This window comes from Anoplolepis gracilipes, chromosome 9 (assembly GCF_047496725.1).
Source record: "Anoplolepis gracilipes chromosome 9, ASM4749672v1, whole genome shotgun sequence".
Taxonomy (NCBI): Eukaryota; Metazoa; Arthropoda; class Insecta; order Hymenoptera; family Formicidae; genus Anoplolepis; species Anoplolepis gracilipes.
In genome coordinates, this window is record NC_132978.1 from 8617715 (window position 1) to 8635861 (window position 18147).

The following is an 18147-nucleotide window of genomic DNA, read 5'->3' on the forward strand; positions in this document are numbered from 1 at the left end:
CAAAAATCTTTCTCTCTCTCTCTCTCTCTCTCTCTCTCTCTTTCTGCGCACACATTTTTCGCGTACCGTGTGTTATTTATCTTTATGGCATCCTTTTGTTGCGTTCACACAAGAAGGTAATACAATGGTGTTGTGTGGAAAAGAATTATGGGGGATTATATAAAGCTAGAAAAATGACCATTTGATACAAAATGTTTTAGATTCTTACTTTATAATCCAATTATTTATCTTTGCAACATTATATATTCACTCAGTAATTATAGGTAAAATTCTCATTTGAAATTATATTAATATATAAATATATAAATGTATATATATAATCACTGTCAGCATAACTTAAATTTTATGAAAAATTAATTTATCGATTTTTTTTCTACCAATCACTTATATACACACATACGTACACATACACACACACAAACACACACACACACATATATATATATATATATATTCCGTTAGATGCGTAAACATCAAAGGGAAATATTTGACAACATTGCGAGCTAAATTAAATATATATTTTTCAACTATTGCTAGAGATATGAGAATATTTTTATATTCACAATCAGATGCGAATACAGAAAACCGTTTATAAAGAACACATTGCTACCAAATATTTACAAAACATTATAAAATATAATTTGCAAATTATAATATAACAAATTATAATAAATTCATAGCGAATATATGTATATTGATAATGTCAAACGTTAAATAATAATAGTTAATTAATAATTAATAGACAGAATAATTAATAGTTTAAGATATTAGTTACATTTTCTTTAATATACTGCATATGTAATTTTTAAAATATTTTTCCACGATTTCACTGTATCCTATTACGAGCAAAATGAGCAATTTTGTTACATCACGCACAGGTCGCCTGGATAAAGTCGGATTCGCGTGCGATTTTGGCCATTCACACGCATATGGTAGCACACAATCCACGTTTGTCCGTCACTCACAACGGCCATAACACATGGAAGCTGCACGTGACTAACGTTCAACCGAACGACTCCGGCACGTACATGTGTCAAGTTAATACGGATCCTATGAGGAGCCAGGTCAGTAGAGCCGTTCAACATTAGAGCGACAGTCGTCCTCTATCACGTCTCCTATCACGTTGCCGCCGAATGGGAGCGATGCATTCGTCCCTTTCTATCATATATAATGCAATTGCAGTACGTGCACATACGTGTATATATGCATTCGAATACGTGCAAAACGGCTAATATTCAACGTTAATTGGAAAACGCAAAGCCCGAAATTCATTAATTTATAATTATTTTTTTTAATTGACTTAAAAAATTGCTTACCTTAAATTCTACTCACTATTCGTTGTCTTCTCTTTCTTTTTCATCCTTTGCTATTTTATGACATTCACTCGCGAAAACATTAATTATGAAATAATTAATTACGATCGCGCATCAGTAGAATATGATGGCTGTGTAACACTTTGTACGTTTACACTTTTACAACCCCTGATATTTATACATAACATAAATTTATTATATTAATTATTATTATATGATGAGAACAATGAAGAAATTACAATCGTATAATCTCACAATTCATTCAGTGTCTAAAAATCATGCGATTAAATTAATTGCAACGCAATTAATTATATTATTAACTAATAATATAATGATCCCAATTAGAAAGATTATTTTACGAAACCTAGATCTGAATGAATATGCGAGTTAAAATTAAAGTCCCCAAATAAGGCATCCAAAAATATGTTATCATTTTATTGAATTGCGCGATAAATTTTGATCGAATAAATTACATAAAATACACAATAATTCAAAACAAATAATAAAAAAGACAAATTTATTATTTTTAAATGGTCAATCACATCACGTTCTTCTTTTATTTGAATTACTCGATTTGTGTATTATTCTCTCTGAAAAAATGGACAGGAATATTATATTTATGTAAGTAGACGAAAAATTCAAATCTCATCATGCGAGATATATTTCGACTTCAAACATATTTACAAATAATTTTCCATAAAATTGGAATAAACAATTTATAATTTATAATTTTCGTTCGTCTCAAATTTTATTTTAAATAAATATATGTTTTGCAAAATATATATATAATTTGAAATAGCTGTCGTTGCGATAAACAACTGCTTAATATGTCACTTATCGTGAAAATTAATTAATCATATGATTTGATAATTCATAATTGTAATAATTTTAATAATTATAAAGAATGATAAAAATATTTTTATACACGTGTTTATATACATTTAGAGGCACATTTAGTGATAAATGTGAGCTCAGAATACGGGCCTAAGATGATACAGAAAGCGTGTGCGTCCTTCGTTCCCGCTTGACTCTTGCCGCGTGAATGATAACAACGCGGTTATGGTATGTCATGTAAGCAGTACTGTGCTATATGTCACAAGGAGAATATCGTATATAATTAGTTAATACACTGTCGTTGTGATAACGCGCTACAAAATGAACGGAATATATTCGTGAATTAGAAATTAATTATAAAAAGGATTTATTTATCGCACGTACTTTTCTTTACTTGAAAAAAATCGATGGTTAATTATAATAGTATCTTACAGTAGATATTTTTTTTATGAAATATTTTATTTGAAGTAGAAATCGAAAAGGATAGGAATTATTCTTTCATTATGATGTTTACAGAATGTTGTTACGGTTACATTACTATAAATATTGCAGTAGAAAGATAATTGCAATTTCCCTTGACTTTTATTTCAAATGACTGAAAAAATATCAGAGAAATATCTATTTTGGAGTAAATAACCACACATACACACACATATCGATTCGATATAATACTCTTATGTATCAGTCGTGAGAATTAATTAACTGTGCGAATTAATAATCTCTAATTATTCGTAAAGAATGATTTGATATCTCTTAATACCTGTCACAATTATATTTCGACAGCAGAAAACGAAATAAACAAGCGAATTTTCTGTATACATATTCTGATATAACGTGTTATCATTTATAGTAAACTTGTTATCCGCGCAGTTATCGACATGAAGTTTTTTATATGTCATTGTTTTATTTTATTTTTTGAAAATATACGATTGAAAAAAGTAAAGGCACTATATTCTTACAATCTTTCGCCGTAATTATTATAATTATAATCACTGTAACTGTCTTACAAATGTAGTAATAATATAATTTTCTCAAGAAAATGATGAGATATTTTACCATTAAAATTGTTTATAAAATTTTTAATTTTTTGATAACGCTTTATTATTTGAAACATAACTGTGTATGAATGGCTCAAAATCTATATTAAATAAAGTTTAAATTTTTTTTTTATTTATCCCACAAAATCAATACTTTTCAGCTCAGTAATAAATACTTATCTTACACGTAGATCGGTTACATGACAGTGGTAATACCGCCTGATATTATGGATCTGGACGACACTTCCCTGACCACTAAGGAGAATGGTGATCTGCTATTACGATGTCGAGCGACCGGCAGACCAAAACCTGTGGTGACCTGGCGTCGAGAGGACGGTCGGAACATTACCCTGAGGAACGAGCATCAAGGAGTTCAACGAAGTACGTTATTATTAAGTAGGTTTTGAATATATTGACGAACACACGTGAAAGAATCCAATAAAACATGAAATAAAGAACACAAAATATTAGATAAGAGAAGAAAGAAGAGATTATACCAAGTATCAATATAATAAAATTTTTTTATTCCAATTAACATAAAGATTTAAAGGGATCGTGATGTGTTTTGCAATATATATATGTGTGAAATGTGAAATAATTAATGCTGACACGAATACGCTTTTTTAATGCGATTATTAACGGGCTGAAGGATAGGATTCGCGAATGATAATAGAGTTTCAATTTGATTAGGTGTTAATTACCAGATAATGCTTATATTATTGCATAAAAGAGAAATAACCGCTATCAGGCGGTCTTAAAATGGTGAATTAAAATTCCATCATATATTCGACCGTAGTGTGCCGTTTTAACGTGAAATACGTCACTCTCGAAAAAGTAAATGAAATTTCCATCGTCGGTATGACTGATTATGAAGGTAATTCTAGAGAAACGCAAATGGTCGTAAACGGAACCGTTGAAATGATTTATCTTTAATTGATCCGTATGTGGCACGCGCGTACTCGATTTTGAGGATGAAATATTTCAAACGCGGAGATCACTTCTAAAAAAGCGCCCGTGTACGGCGCGGGACGACCCTGTTGGATTCACCGCGGAAAAGCAGCCATCCGATTAGCCTTCCTGACTGTGAGTGATGGATGTTGACTTTACATATATTTCCTCTTCGCCGCCCAAGCCCGTATCGACTCGGTGTACCCGATTGCAATATTCAGTGTGTACATTGCTTCGCGAGAGCGTTACTGCCGCGATATCTCCATCCCGTCAGTAGTCCCGCCGCCTTCTCCATACGGAAACACGCAGACCCATGCACGTATTGGAATTTTCGGTTTGACATTGTTTCGAAATTTTTTAATGTCTTTACACAAAAACAATTTTGAACTTATATACTTTTTTTCACAAATATTTAAAGAAGTTATATAAGTGTTTTTTCACAGACACGTGTGAAGAAATGCAACAATTTACAATATATTGTACAAAATGATTCGCAATTATTATATACAATTTTTTAAGCGAATTTGTTATTTAAATTTGACATAAAAGTTTTTACGGGAGAATTTATTATTTATTACAATTTTCTCAATTTAATTAAAAAAATAAACCACGCAAAGATGCTACGTACGTAATACATTATCTGAAAGAGGAGAAATTTGAGAACTAATTAATTGAACTCACATTTTTAAAATAAGACTATTATACAAAAAATTGAAAGCACCTAAAAAAAGATATCTGTGTTCGACTTTCTTATTTTTTTTATCACATTAAAAATGTTAAAATAGTAGAAAAATACGAGGGCGAGCAGCTTCATTTGAAGAGCATTCAACGGCAAGAGATGGGATCTTATCTGTGTATCGCGTCAAACGGAGTGCCACCAACGGTCAGCAAGAGATATTACGTCAACGTCCGTTGTAAGTGCATACGCGCATTACGAGGCAGCAACTTCCTGCCGTTTGACCGAGTTGCATGACTAATTGCATCTTTCTCGTTAAAGTCAAACCGCTGATTAAAGTCACAAACCAGTTAGTGGTGGCGCCCGTCGACAGCGATGTCCTTCTTCAATGTTACGTGGAGTCTTCGCCGAAGCCTCTGAACACGTGGTACAGAAATGGTGAGAGACATATCGACTCTTTCGATACATGTGCAACTTGCCTGTTCATTTCTGAAAGGGTTAAAGTAAAGTAGCTGTCAAATGTCTTGTATTCAAATTGTGAAAAATTCTATTATATGTGTATATGTATAGCGTCACCATTTCAACCGAAAATTGTTACATCAATTTTACATCATACGCCGGGACTGAAAAATCATAAATATTTTTATAATGCGATATGAGAAAAAATTTGGATAAAAATGTATTTTTAAAAGTAATTTTTTTTCTGCGAGAATAACTATACGCCAGTTTTACTAGTCATCTCGTCATTAATAATTTTACCGAGAGAAACTAAAAAAAGACAGTAATGTATAGTTTGTATAAGTTCTTTGAAAATTGTTAGATGCATCTTTTCAAGCGCCTTCTCTCCTCGTTTGTTGAAGAAATCCTGAAAAAGACTTTATTTCTTAAATAGATACAGATAAAATGTTTTCAACAGAATTATTTCTGACCACCACTTTAGGAGTCAAATTATTAAAGGACGAAAAACATGACATATCAGAAGTAATCATCAACGATTATGCATATCAGCTAAATCTCACTATCAGGCAATTAGATAAATCTGATATCGCCCCTTATACGTGCTCCGCTGAAAATGCCTTTGGGAAAGCGGAAGCATCTATAAGATTGCAAGGTAAGTAGTAGTCTATATATCCTACAAAAGTTCATACGATAAATATATCATATAATTAATTTAATTATTTTATTAAATTTATCCCGTAACTAAACATGTTCACTTTGTTATTTAATGATTTTTACTGAATCATAATAACACATATGAAGAATTGGTGACAATAGAATTGATTTACGTCACATTTTTATAGTCTTTTCATTTATAAAGTTGCCTTTACAGTTCACGTCGTGTATCTCTTAATTATTAGAAAATTATAGCAATGATTGTTCCTGTTTCTCCGAAATCGAATATTGCAGAGCTGCTGATAGTCAAACCAACGATAACTTCCCCGCGCAATCCCGAAGTCATCGAGAAGCACGCCTTGCGGAAACAAGCAGAGAAGAAGAAGTACGGATCTGACCTGACTCCGAAGAACGTGGGCCATACCACGCCGATATATAGGAGAAACTCGTCGAGTTCCTCGCCGAATATCGCGAACAAGTCGAGAAATTCTGTGTTTCCGGCACCAGCTCCGGCGCATTCGGCACCGACGCAACTGAACATTCAGAATGGCATTAGGTCGTCACGTGGTTCGCGATTTTGTCACATCGGCCTCGCCGTGGTTGTCCTGATAATTTTAAATTGAGACTAAAATAAAAAATGAAATATATTATGACCATGAAATTATTAAGTTACAACGAAATCAACTATTCATCGTGATTTTGGTCGCTAGAGGATATATAGGATGAAATAACGTTGAATTGACAGTGGAATTAAATTTACATTAAATTTTACTTTTGTTAAATTTACATTAAATTTATAGAATGTATCATAGGAGAGAACGTGAGAAAAATGAGAGATACATCGAGAACGGTTTTATTGTAAATAATAAAACATTTGTACGACAATAAATGTATAGGTACATATATACAAAAAATATTATAGATGATCACGCTGTTAAAAACGCACGCTTATATCTGCCATCATTATTCAAAATACATTTCAAAAAAATATAGTATTTGCTAAAATTAAATTTTCATCGGGCTTTAGATGATAAATTAACGTCACATATATGATTCTGTTTAGGCGAGAGAACATTACTTCGTATATTTTCTAATAATAGGTATTGTATTTAAAAATCTGAAGAGTTATTCTTTCTCTTTCGTTAATTTGTTCGTGTAATTATCGTGCGATTAATCGATAAGCATAGATATACATTGATAGAACAAATATGAAAAGAGGTCCATACTGAAAACCGACTAAGTTGGGGATTTGTTGGTCTCTAGAAACTGACTGAAATAGATTCATTCTCAAACTGTATTTATTTCGAACGAGAATTGTGGCATTCGTGTATATATGTATGACAATAAATGTTGTTTCTACTATGAATTCGCAGAAGCTCCTTCTTTTTCGGTTAATTCTTCAGGATGCCTCAGCATTTTTCTTTTTAAATGCATTTTTTCTCGAAATTAAAAATTTATTTAATATAAATATATTGTAAATTATTTAAAAATAAAAGAAAAAATATATATATATATATACATACATATATAATGTATATAATTATCAATTTATTTGTGAATAGTGATGTGCAATAATGCAATGTTATAAAATTAGTCTAAAACTTCTGACGTACGCGTAAATACATCTATTGTCTAATATACAATAATTATTGATAATTAACATACAATTATTGAATATATATATTTTGTAAAATATTATATGATATTCCCATATAATATAGTGATAAAGATGAACGCGGAATATCTAGTTATTCAATTACACAAACTGATTTGCTTTATCATCGACAAGAGGAAGAAGCCACGAGGATAGGATGCCGCCCACATATCTGTCCATTACTCACTGTGTCGAGGATGCTCAGTTAATTTAACAATTTTGTCGTGAACGGATTTGACAACGATGAAGCGTTTGTTATTAATTTGTCTTTTTCACATGCTCTTTAAAACGAGTTTGTCGACGGAAGCATCGCCGTGTGTGAAAATTACACATGAGCGAACAAATGATGTCGGCTTTCGATGCACTCAATTGACAACGCTGCAAAAATATTTGGACCAAGCGAGGACCAATACGACGATTATCACTGTTTTTGATTCTAATATATCCAATGTACCTGGGTAAGTGACAGATATAAAAAATGAATTTTTATAGTAGACAGTTTATGAAAATATCATAAAAAATACGAGTGTATATCTTTTGTAAGAGATATTTTTAATATTGTTATATATCTTTTGATACATATCTCACACAACTAAAATTTGAGGCTTATTTTTTCTGCTCCTTGCATTTTTACATTTTTTATTTTTACTATCAATTAATGTATATTGATCTTTTGAATATTAATTTATTCTAAATATTATTCTTTTTTAAATATTTATTTTTTGTCAAGGCATATTACTTGTATTTTTGCGCTGATACCAATTAGTTGCATCTTTAAACTAATTGAAATTTTATTTTTCCTTACCAAAGGCATAGTTTCGCGAGATTCGGAGCGACCCTTGTGACTTTAGACCTGCACGAATCGGGCATACAAACATGTGATGCTGAAGCATTTGTGGGCCTCACGAAGTTAAAGAAACTAATGCTCTGGGGCAATAAACTGACGTTTGTGCCGAGAGATTGGTTCGCGAATATGTACTCCTTGCAGACCCTGGATCTGTCGTTCAACATTATCCAGGGAATCGATTATGCGATCTTTCAGATGCTCCCCAATTTGAAAAACTTTTACTTCGACTACAACCAACTTAGTTATATCGACTACAATATGTTCGCTTATCTCGGTAATTTGCAGAGAGTGAAATTCAGCAAGAATCCGTGGAGCTGGCCGTAAGTTATTATTGAAGTGAAATATCGATGTATATAAAGAGGAATAACTTTACATTATTAATATTATTTTATATTATTGATTTTAGATAAACTGTGAATTGTAAAATTTATACTTATATATTTCGTAAAATTTAATTATTTCGATTAAAAAAAATACTTTTAAACTACATTTAGTTAAATAAATAAAAAATGTTAAGAGAAGATAAATTTTTAAACCATATTTAGTTAAATAAATTTAAAATGTTAAGAAAAGTATAAACGTATAGTATAATGGTTTCTGTTGATGTAAACGTAACGCATACCTATCATGTTCTTTTAGGTATCGCGCTCGTTTGACATGGCAACTGGAGAACCAGAAGGTCGATGCATCGGACGTATGGGAAGATTGGAACTGGATGAACGTCGTCATCAAAGATTGCGTCGAGAGTGGCCGTGGGGAGTTGCCCAGCGACAAAGTGCTCGACTGTGCCGTGGAGAAGTTGCTTACATTCACGTACGAAACGTTCAGCGCGCAGGAGAGAAGCAGCATGGCTGGATGTAATGAGCAGGCAAAGATATTAGTACGCTGCATGAGACCAACGTCGACCAACACCACCGGTGATACAGATTATGAAACAGTACGAAGGATTCTTGAGGATTACTCTACGATTTTGTCTCTAATGGAAAGAGCGCTGAGCCCCTTCTCGTTCAACCGGTAAATCTATCTTGTTTCTATTTTCTCAGGAATTTCTCTTTTAGGATAAAGGTAAATCTTGAGATAAATTTTTGTATACTATCAATTTATATTATAACAAAACTTTTAATTGATATATTTTTAATTCTCGATATATCTCGTATATAAGTTAAAATAAAAAAATAAATAAAAGCACTTTTTCGGTTAGGTTTAAAATTTCAGTGAGATATGAGGAACGTAAAAAGATAGGATTATAATATTTTATAAATATATAATGCTTTTATTATCTTAACTATTTATGCAATATAAATTACACATGAAAACATTTCAAAACGAACACAACACATTTGTTTATAATTAGATTTTATAATGTAACATGTACATTCTAACTATGAGAATTATTCTAAACAATTGATATTTATAAACATATTAAAATAAATTTTCTCCTCTTTTTTATTGCCATTTTTTAAAAAGTATCTAATCGAGTTCCGTATGTAATAAAACTTTTAATAAATGTATATGCAAAACTTTAAAAAATAAAGTATTATAAACTAGTAATATTTTCAATATAAAAATTTTAATCAGACGAGAATTACGAGTAAAAAATTATAGATACTGTTGCACAAAATTTATATTATTTATGTTATACGAAATTTGCAAGTATCTGTGAATCATTTTAAATCAATCTGAATCATGAATAAATATATTTCGGAAATATATATCCATCACACATTATATAAACAATGTTTTAAACTGACCATCAGTATAAATATTAAATCATATTGAATGTTTTTTGTATTATTATAATATAGATTATATTTAATTATACTAGAAATTTATCTTTCTAATTTTTATTACATTTGATATAAATTTTAGTAATCTAGATTCAAATATATATCTTAGGCATATTTTTGAAAGAATATTATTTCAAAATCGTGACTTACAATCAATTCTTTAAAAACTCTATTAATTCATATAATTTTCGAAATACATATATATCATGTGAATGAGATATTTCTCGTATAAATGTTAAAATTTGAGTTAAACAATTTCATCAGTTTCAATAAATCAGAACTAAATATATCTAGGATTTTTCTTCAAAAGAGTTGTCTCTCGAAATTATAACTTAAATTTTAAGTTTCAAACTAAAAATAATTCCATTAATGTCATTAGTAAAATAATAAAATTAAAATAAGATTATTATCTTACAGTTAATAGGAAACGATTGTGCAATATTTTTTCTGCAGTCACATCTATAAATTTGGTATTCGTAAACAATGGATGATTAATTAAAAGGAAAAAAACAAACGGACAATAATGTAGCAACAGATCATAAATCTAATTTTGAGTTATTTCTGAATGCCAACCATCGGCATACCAACTGCAGGATTAACGTTTATTTCTGATTGGATGCATTGCTGATCGAATGGTTGCAGCGCTGTAAAAATATACAAAATAGCATTAAAATGCAATATATTGTATATTGCAAAAACATTTTTCGAGGCGGAAACAAAGCGCAAACGAGATTTTACGATAAACGCCACTTGTACCTCGATTATTACTGAAAGCTCAAATTTTATGAATGTTACGCGTGTTTTTTGTTGTTGGATCACAGCTAAATTAATTCGCGCGAAAATATTTTGTCAAAATCCTTTGATTCAACGCGCAAATAGAGCACGAAGTAATCAAAAGCTTTTAATGTAACACAAGCCAAAATATTGTACGTACCAGAATTCGGGAGCGTGCTTGTCAAATACTGATATATTTTAACACATACCACGCTCAAGGCTTTATGTTTCGACGCCATAGGTGTCCCTTGAAAATCAAACAAAATTGTCTGATTTTTATGAATAATTACCTACAACAGTACAACAAAAGAAGAATTAATTACATTGAACATAAATAAACAGATAATAAGTTGCAAATTTTTAAATTGAAACACTTACTGTACCGATATATCTAGAAGCATCTGGCGTTGGTACACAATCGAAACTGCATGTCGCACTGAATCTTTCCTTGACGAAATTTTGCAGAACCTTCATCTGCACCAAGTAAACATCGTCATTGGGCGCTGTTTCTGTTTTGAAGCAGCGTTTTTTATTCCAGGCCTGTTTTGAGCTTGATGTTTCGGTCTTTTGAAGTTTGGATGTGGATTGCGAATTAGTTACCGCTTCTCGAATATGTTGTTGTCTTTCCAAATTCTTCGCTCCGATCGGTTTTGCCCAAGAAATCTCCCAGCCTTGCTTTTCGATGATACTACCCGGTTCTAAAATAGAGACACATAATGTAAATTTGTTAAAACTGAATTAAGATAAAATTCTCGAACCGATGCTTATTTGGTTAAAAGTGAGATTATAACATTAATTTGATGATACATATTTTTTTTAAATTTCTAGACTACGCATATATATACATACAGCAAATTAATTTGGTATAGTTAACTAATTGTCTGTCATTTGCTATCTCTTTGCTCTTTCGAATTTAATGAAATATTCGCTCTGAAATCTTACAGTTACGTCATATTCTCTTTGATTTTGTCCTGGCTTTTCTGGTTGTATACATACATCATTTGTATACTCACTCTGCATTATGTCCATTACGATCTGCGCAGCTTGACGATTCTCGTAATGAATGAAAGCAAAGTGATTGATCTTCTTCAGTTTCAATATTGGCACATTCGTGTGCCTGTGAAATATTCCCCTCACATTTTGCTGTGATACATCGAGCGCAAGGTTTCTTACGAATAGAGTCGTAACCTATTTATCATCGCATACGATATTAAATTAGTGCGATATGTGTCTGTGTCTACGTATTATACACAGTGATATGATATGATTTTGTTGCGACAGGATATCCTTCACATGAATGTAAAGAAGGATCTCTGACAGGATATCCTTCACATGAATGTGAAGGATCTCTTTCTAGAATTTATTTTAACGTTTCTTTTCACAATACTTATTTCTTTGAATTAAAAAGAAAATAAGGAATTTTTTTTACGATTGCACAAATGAAAATATTCAGTTAAATATTTGTTAATTTAATTAACAAAAGAAATTATTATTTTAATAAATACTATTATATTGTGTATTAAAAATATAAACAAAAATATCTATACTAAACAAATGTGTTAAATTTTAATTATTGGAGCATTTCAATAAAAAAGTTATTATCGAACCATCAAATATGAAGTGCAGAAGCCGTTTTATTTTTCAATTCTTTCTGATTCGTTATATATTTTTATAATTACAGAATAATAGGTTTCAATTTTCATTCTATTTCGTGATAGATAAATATACATATACCATATATAAAACATATATATTTTTATTTCCTTTCCATTTATTGATCATTACTCCAATATCATATGTGCTCGTATACCGATAAATGTTAAATTAATAAAATACAAATTACAAATAATCGGAGAAAAACTTTCAAAATCAATTATCTTTATAAAAACAAAATATAAGGCAAATGTAAAAATTATTTTTTCAAGGACAGAAATAAAATAACAATCGTAAATATAAATTCCTTCAAGCGAGGAAAACTCACCCTTTCCATGAGGTCCTCGTCGACCGGTTCGCCAGGCTCTGGATCCGCCCAGTCCACGGCGATCTCATGATCCCACAGCGTCACTTTACCAGGTATTAGCTTGCGACGTGCCATCGCGGCCGCCCGATGATCTTTGAATTCGACGAAGATGAAGCCACGATTGAGGCTGCGATCGTGGGCGCTCGGGTAGAGATAGATATCCGTGATGTCGTCCAGCATTTTGGTCAGCTCCTCCATGAACTCCGGCTTGGTCTTGTTCTTGGGCACGCCGCCGAAGAAGAGCCGGCAGTTGTCCATGGACTTGACCACGCCGATACGGTGTCCAGGACGGATCTCGTAACCGTCGAGACGAGCGCACGCCTCGCGGGCGAATCGCGGAGCCTCGTACGAAGCAAACGCGTAGCCGCGGGTCGACCCGGAGAAGTCCAACATCAGTCGCAGCTCTAGGAGCCGGCCCACCTGTTCCAGCACCGGCATCAACTCGTCCTCGTAGCAGTCGCGCGGCAATCGGCCCAGGAATATCTCGGCACCCTTGCCGCGCTGTCGCTTACCCCCGGCCACTTCCGGTGCCATCAGTCGTCGCTGCCCGTTCACCTAATAAATGTGTGAAAATAAACTTATTAATTTTTTCCTGGACAGCTGGAGAAGTAAGAAAAAATTGAAACATTCGACAATTTTAAAAGAAAGATGAAATGTTATAAATATTATAATTGTGATACGAATATGATATTTATATATGATAAATATTCCTTAATGCATTTTTAATTAACTCTTTATTGGAGAGATAGATAAAATTAATTATATTTTACATATAAATAAACGCGGTGGTAAATACATCATAGTATTTCAATATCATGTTCAAATATTATAGAGAAGAATGCATATGTGCTGTTATATTTTTGGCAAATATTTTTTTTCCCACTTTTGTTCTTTTATATATGGAATCATTGATAACTATCTATAACTATTTTTTAACGTTTTAGCCAACAATAAGTATAATTCATACCGAAAAGAATCTCTGTACGAAGGAAAAATAGCGTGGAATAGCAGATAAACAAAGAAAAATATAAAAGGACATGTTTTTAAAAATTCGCGGATTTGTTGGTAACTACCTGCACAAGCTCGTACTGCGTGCGTTGCAGCAATTCCAGGAGTCGCATAGTGCGTTGACATTCGTCGGAGAGATCGACGTCGTCGTCAATCATCATCGATACAGGATCGCGCAAACGACGTGTGGTGAACGACTGGTCTCTGAGTTCGTCAAAAGGGGGACGGCTTGAGGCGAAGAGGGGATAGGAGAGGCAAAGGATTGGATACGATTTTCGAAGCTCGAATCTTTTCCAAGAAGACGTGCGATACGCACACAAGCGAGCTGTCCGTGTACGGTTCGCTACGTTTCTAGGAATTAAATCCATAATGTTTTCGAGGAAGTACCTCGTCTTTTCGAAACTTAAGCTGCTAGCGATTTCGAATTCTCGTTTCATCGAATGATTTATTTGCATTTTATATTTGTTTATTTCGACGAGGCATATTGATAATTGTCAATAATAGGCATATCGATAATTAAGGCCATAATTTCTTTATTATTATCTTTATGGCTTTTTTTCTTAACACTTGATTAACATATATGAATAATTTTCACTTTCTTTCTCATGTATTAATAATCAGTTTTGAACAATGCTTTTTGTTGTTAAGCTTTTTCTGAATATTAATAAGGCATGAATAAAGTTGACGTTTTCGGATTCTCAGCGATTTTAATCGTTCATAATCTTTGATAAAATTACAATTCCATGAACTCGAGCGATCATAAATCATAATTTATTTATTTCTGAACAGATTCAAAAAATGATATATAATAAAATAATCGGACGAGGTAATTTCCAAAAAAGATATATAAAGATAAAACAGAATTTTATAAAAGAACAAAAGTTTTGACTATTCTATTATATATATTCAATATTTCTTTTAGATACTCTCTCTTATACTACATATTCAAAAATTATTTTATATATTTTATTTATTTTTTATATTGTTGATAGAGCCACTTCGACCAAGCTCCGATTTATTCATTTTTCTTTTCTCTCTAAATAAAAAATTAAAATCCAGAAGAGGAAAAGGAAAGAAAATTAATCGGAACTTGGTCGAAATGGCCCTTAGGCCTGATTGCATCAACATTATTTTGATTTCAAGCGAGACTTAAATATATGTCTGTCTTTATTTATTTAGAACGAAAGATAAAGATAGACACATGTTTAAGTCTCACTTAAATCTAAAATAATGTTGGTGCAATGGGGTGTTAGTCTTTTTAATTTTGCATTTAACTATATACCTGTATAAAAATATTGCATAGTATAAAAATCTAAAAATTATTGTATGTAATTTATAGTATAAAAATATTTAAAAAATTATCTATTTTTTAAGACAAAAAATTTTGATATTTAAACCATTTTCAAGCACCATCTCCTTAAGTTATTACAACAAAAAAATAATTGAGATGTTTAAAAATAGAAACATAATAAGTACGTTAAATTATTAATTTTTAAAATTATTTGTTTATGCTATTGATACCGCTTTAGTTTTTTCATTTAACTACACATGTCTGTATATAAAAATATTAAATGACATCATTTATATTCTTATATCCTCATATTCCTATATATGTTTGTAACATTATATCATATTTATACAATACATCTTATTACAATTAATTTCTGGCAAGTTTTCAAAATTAAATCATTTATGACATCGATTTTTAAATCAATGTAATTTTTTTATGCAATGTTAACAGAATATGATTGTAGAAGACTAATATGCAAAAAAATATTATCTTATTTCTAAACGTTTAAGTAAAAAGGAAAAAAAGAAAGATATAGAATGTAGTTTCTAGGCAAGATAAAACATAATCACATTACTACGAATTATGTATATTTCAGCCTGATTAAAATTTTTAAATATCGAAATACATTAGTCATAGAGCGCAATCATATTTTGTAATGCATTTAAAAATAGATATTTTTTTAAATATGCTCATAATTTACATTGAATAACATAATTTTACTAAAATTCATTACATATATTGATGTAATAGAGAAATAATTACAGCATCAAATATTATAATCTTTGCACATTTGAAGATAAAGGAAAATAAATGGTAATATTTATATTAAAAATTCAAATATATATTATTTTTTAAAAATTGTAAATTATATACAATATACAATATATAACATTTACAAAATGTGTTTATTTATATAAAACTATCTATTTACATATTCAGGAAAACAGTAATAATCTAAAAATACGTCATGAAAATAATTTCTCCTCTATAATCATATGGTATCCATGTCGTAATCTATACATTTCAGATCATCAATCGTATTATAGAGCGTTTTTTGCGATATGGGTACTCCATCGTTGAAGCACGAGTTAAATTGTTTGTAATCCTCGATCAATTGATGAATTTTGTTCCTGATATTTGGGTGCGCCATTTTTATCTCGGCAACGCCATTTTCAGTGATTTGAGTTAGCCTGTCTATATTATCCACATGTATCAAACATTGCTGTGTCAGTTGTAATTCCTCCTTCAATGCTGCATTCAATACAGTTGCCTGGAAAATAAACCCAGATTATATAATGCTTAAATATTCCAACATATATTCTGGTAAACATATAATAATGATATACATACTTGTTTTGCTCTTTCTTGAAATTGCTCCAGTTTCTTACGCATATCTACAAACTCTGCTTCTGTATACTGTATTCTCTGAAGTTTATCCTCATCTGCCAAAACATTGTCGGGTACAGTAATGAATTTGTTCACGATATTCTGCACAGAGCGAAACAAGAATTATGTTCATGTATAATTTTCATTCCTTTTTTAATATATACATAATTATATAGAGATATAAAATGTAATATGTATTTTTTTAAACTAGATATAACTAGACATATAAGTTTTTTGTTTTAAAAATAAACTACCTTTATATTCTTCAAATGAGGTAAGGAAGCTGCGTAGTATGCTTTTTTAAGTTGTTCTTCATTCATTTTTAGGTTGACTTGGTTTTCAGAATATTGTTTATGACCTTCCAAAGCTTCGCATAATTTTCTGCATTTGGACTGTATAGTTTTCATTACGATACTCTTGACTACAACAAAGCAAAGAGAAAGCAGTAAGATTACTACAGGCAGTCAGGCATGATTTACAGAAATAAAAAGACATCTAGCTACGAGAACAATGGATAGTCTATATGTATATGCAAGAATGTTCAGTATAACAATTATTATTCACAAAAGAAAAAATATATTAAAAGTTAGAGTGAAAACCAAATAATTAAAAATTTCGATTTCATTTTTTTCAAATAAGATTAAGCCTTTGTAGACTTGAGTAATAGTTGTCTTGTCTTTATCATTAAATTTTTTCAGTAATTCTTCAGCAAAAGCAAGCATATTTTATAATCTATGTAATGCACAGAATTATTAAAAATCAAAAGAAAGATGAAAGAAATTCTACAAATGTAACGGAAATTAAAACGAGAAAAAAAGGATCAACGAGATAAAGGACGCTTTCATCGACAAAGGGGGAAGGGGGGACGCTTCTCGACCGGCGCAGCACCCTTGGCGTTCGGCGTCTCGTTACCGCATCGGAAGATGCGCATTCCCCTTTGTCATAATTCGACGGAAGTGTCCCGGTCGCTGGACGAGTGTGACTCTAGTCATGATCGAATGCCACATGAAACTAGAGCACACCCGTCCAGCGGCAGCGAGAGACCAGCGGTAGATCGACACGGGGCGTCCGTCCGCGACGGGGTCCCTCCCTCGTTCCCCCCCTCGTACAATGGACGCGCTCTGAAACAATAGCATCGTATTGAGGCTAGAAGAAGACGGCGACTTACAAGTCGCGTACACGGCTCGAGAATGGAAGCCGAACAGCTGCATCTCGTATTCCTCGCGTTTGCGTTTCCGCGACTCGGCGACGGGGTCCCTCATGACGGGATGAGGATCGGACGAGTCGCACGAGAGATCCTCCGCACCCGCGGGCCGAATTTCCGACTCTTGTTCGGGGACAGTTGGCTCGCTCATCCCGCACGGGAACACCTTGACGTCCGTTGACAAATGAACATGGCGTCCTTCTGCTTGCGTACGAAAGCGTCCTTTGTCCCGTTGCGTTTACCAACGCATCAACG

At 31.9% G+C, this 18147-nt stretch overlaps 4 protein-coding genes across 7 annotated transcripts in view; 2 read left to right on the forward strand and 2 right to left on the reverse strand.

Moving 5' to 3' along the window:
* Positions 1-7321, forward strand: part of LOC140669617 (lachesin) — a 52408-nt gene extending 45087 nt beyond the window's left edge. For 3 of the 4 annotated variants that reach the window (XM_072899615.1, XM_072899614.1, XM_072899618.1), the window contains 6 exons: positions 879-1064; positions 3376-3565; positions 4918-5046; positions 5130-5246; positions 5725-5919; positions 6216-7321. In XM_072899615.1, the coding sequence (XP_072755716.1) occupies positions 879-1064; positions 3376-3565; positions 4918-5046; positions 5130-5246; positions 5725-5919; positions 6216-6544 (1146 nt within the window). In that variant the 3' untranslated portion in view covers positions 6545-7321. The remainder of the gene's footprint in view (positions 1-878; positions 1065-3375; positions 3566-4917; positions 5047-5129; positions 5247-5724; positions 5920-6215) is intronic. The other variant, XM_072899617.1, reaches the window with a different exon arrangement.
* A 443-nt stretch (positions 7322-7764) lies between these two features.
* Positions 7765-9549, forward strand: LOC140669324 (uncharacterized). Its single transcript, XM_072899049.1, has 3 exons — positions 7765-8033; positions 8386-8742; positions 9062-9549. The coding sequence occupies exons 1-3, from the start codon at positions 7819-7821 to the stop codon at positions 9438-9440; spliced, it is 951 nt and encodes a 316-aa protein (XP_072755150.1). The 5' UTR covers positions 7765-7818; the 3' UTR covers positions 9441-9549.
* An 855-nt stretch (positions 9550-10404) lies between these two features.
* Positions 10405-14225, reverse strand: LOC140669715 (probable RNA-binding protein 46). The gene is made up of 6 exons (XM_072899772.1): positions 14077-14225; positions 12965-13558; positions 11997-12171; positions 11362-11681; positions 11144-11273; positions 10405-10853 (listed from the first exon to the last, which is right to left on the reverse strand). The coding sequence occupies exons 1-6, from the start codon at positions 14170-14172 to the stop codon at positions 10765-10767; spliced, it is 1404 nt and encodes a 467-aa protein (XP_072755873.1). The 5' UTR covers positions 14173-14225; the 3' UTR covers positions 10405-10764.
* A 1963-nt stretch (positions 14226-16188) lies between these two features.
* On the reverse strand, positions 16189-18147 carry LOC140669320 (uncharacterized). The gene is made up of 4 exons (XM_072899043.1): positions 17857-18147; positions 16943-17109; positions 16653-16790; positions 16189-16572 (listed from the first exon to the last, which is right to left on the reverse strand). The coding sequence occupies exons 1-4, from the start codon at positions 18041-18043 to the stop codon at positions 16294-16296; spliced, it is 771 nt and encodes a 256-aa protein (XP_072755144.1). The 5' UTR covers positions 18044-18147; the 3' UTR covers positions 16189-16293.

What these genes read in the sequence shown, in the direction of transcription:
- LOC140669715 (XM_072899772.1), bottom strand. Translation starts at nt 14,172, where the DNA reads ATGATGATTGACGACGACGTCGATCTCTCCGACGAATGTCAACGCACT. An exon ending in CGCAGTACGAGCTTGTGCAG is followed by an intron (nt 13,559 to 14,076) that starts GTAGTTACCAAC and finishes CACATTTATTAG; the next exon opens with GTGAACGGGCAGCGACGACT. An exon ending in AAGCACGCTCCCGAATTCTG is followed by an intron (nt 10,854 to 11,143) that starts GTACGTACAATA and finishes ATATTTTTACAG; the next exon opens with CGCTGCAACCATTCGATCAG.
- LOC140669320 (XM_072899043.1), bottom strand. Translation starts at nt 18,043, where the DNA reads ATGAGCGAGCCAACTGTCCCCGAACAAGAGTCGGAAATTCGGCCCGCG. An exon ending in TCGAGCCGTGTACGCGACTT is followed by an intron (nt 17,110 to 17,856) that starts GTAAGTCGCCGT and finishes GCTTTGTTGTAG; the next exon opens with TCAAGAGTATCGTAATGAAA. An exon ending in TTCAAGAAAGAGCAAAACAA is followed by an intron (nt 16,573 to 16,652) that starts GTATGTATATCA and finishes TTTATTTTCCAG; the next exon opens with GCAACTGTATTGAATGCAGC.
- LOC140669324 (XM_072899049.1), top strand. Translation starts at nt 7,819, where the DNA reads ATGAAGCGTTTGTTATTAATTTGTCTTTTTCACATGCTCTTTAAAACG. An exon ending in AATATATCCAATGTACCTGG is followed by an intron (nt 8,034 to 8,385) that starts GTAAGTGACAGA and finishes TCCTTACCAAAG; the next exon opens with GCATAGTTTCGCGAGATTCG. An exon ending in AAGAATCCGTGGAGCTGGCC is followed by an intron (nt 8,743 to 9,061) that starts GTAAGTTATTAT and finishes ATGTTCTTTTAG; the next exon opens with GTATCGCGCTCGTTTGACAT.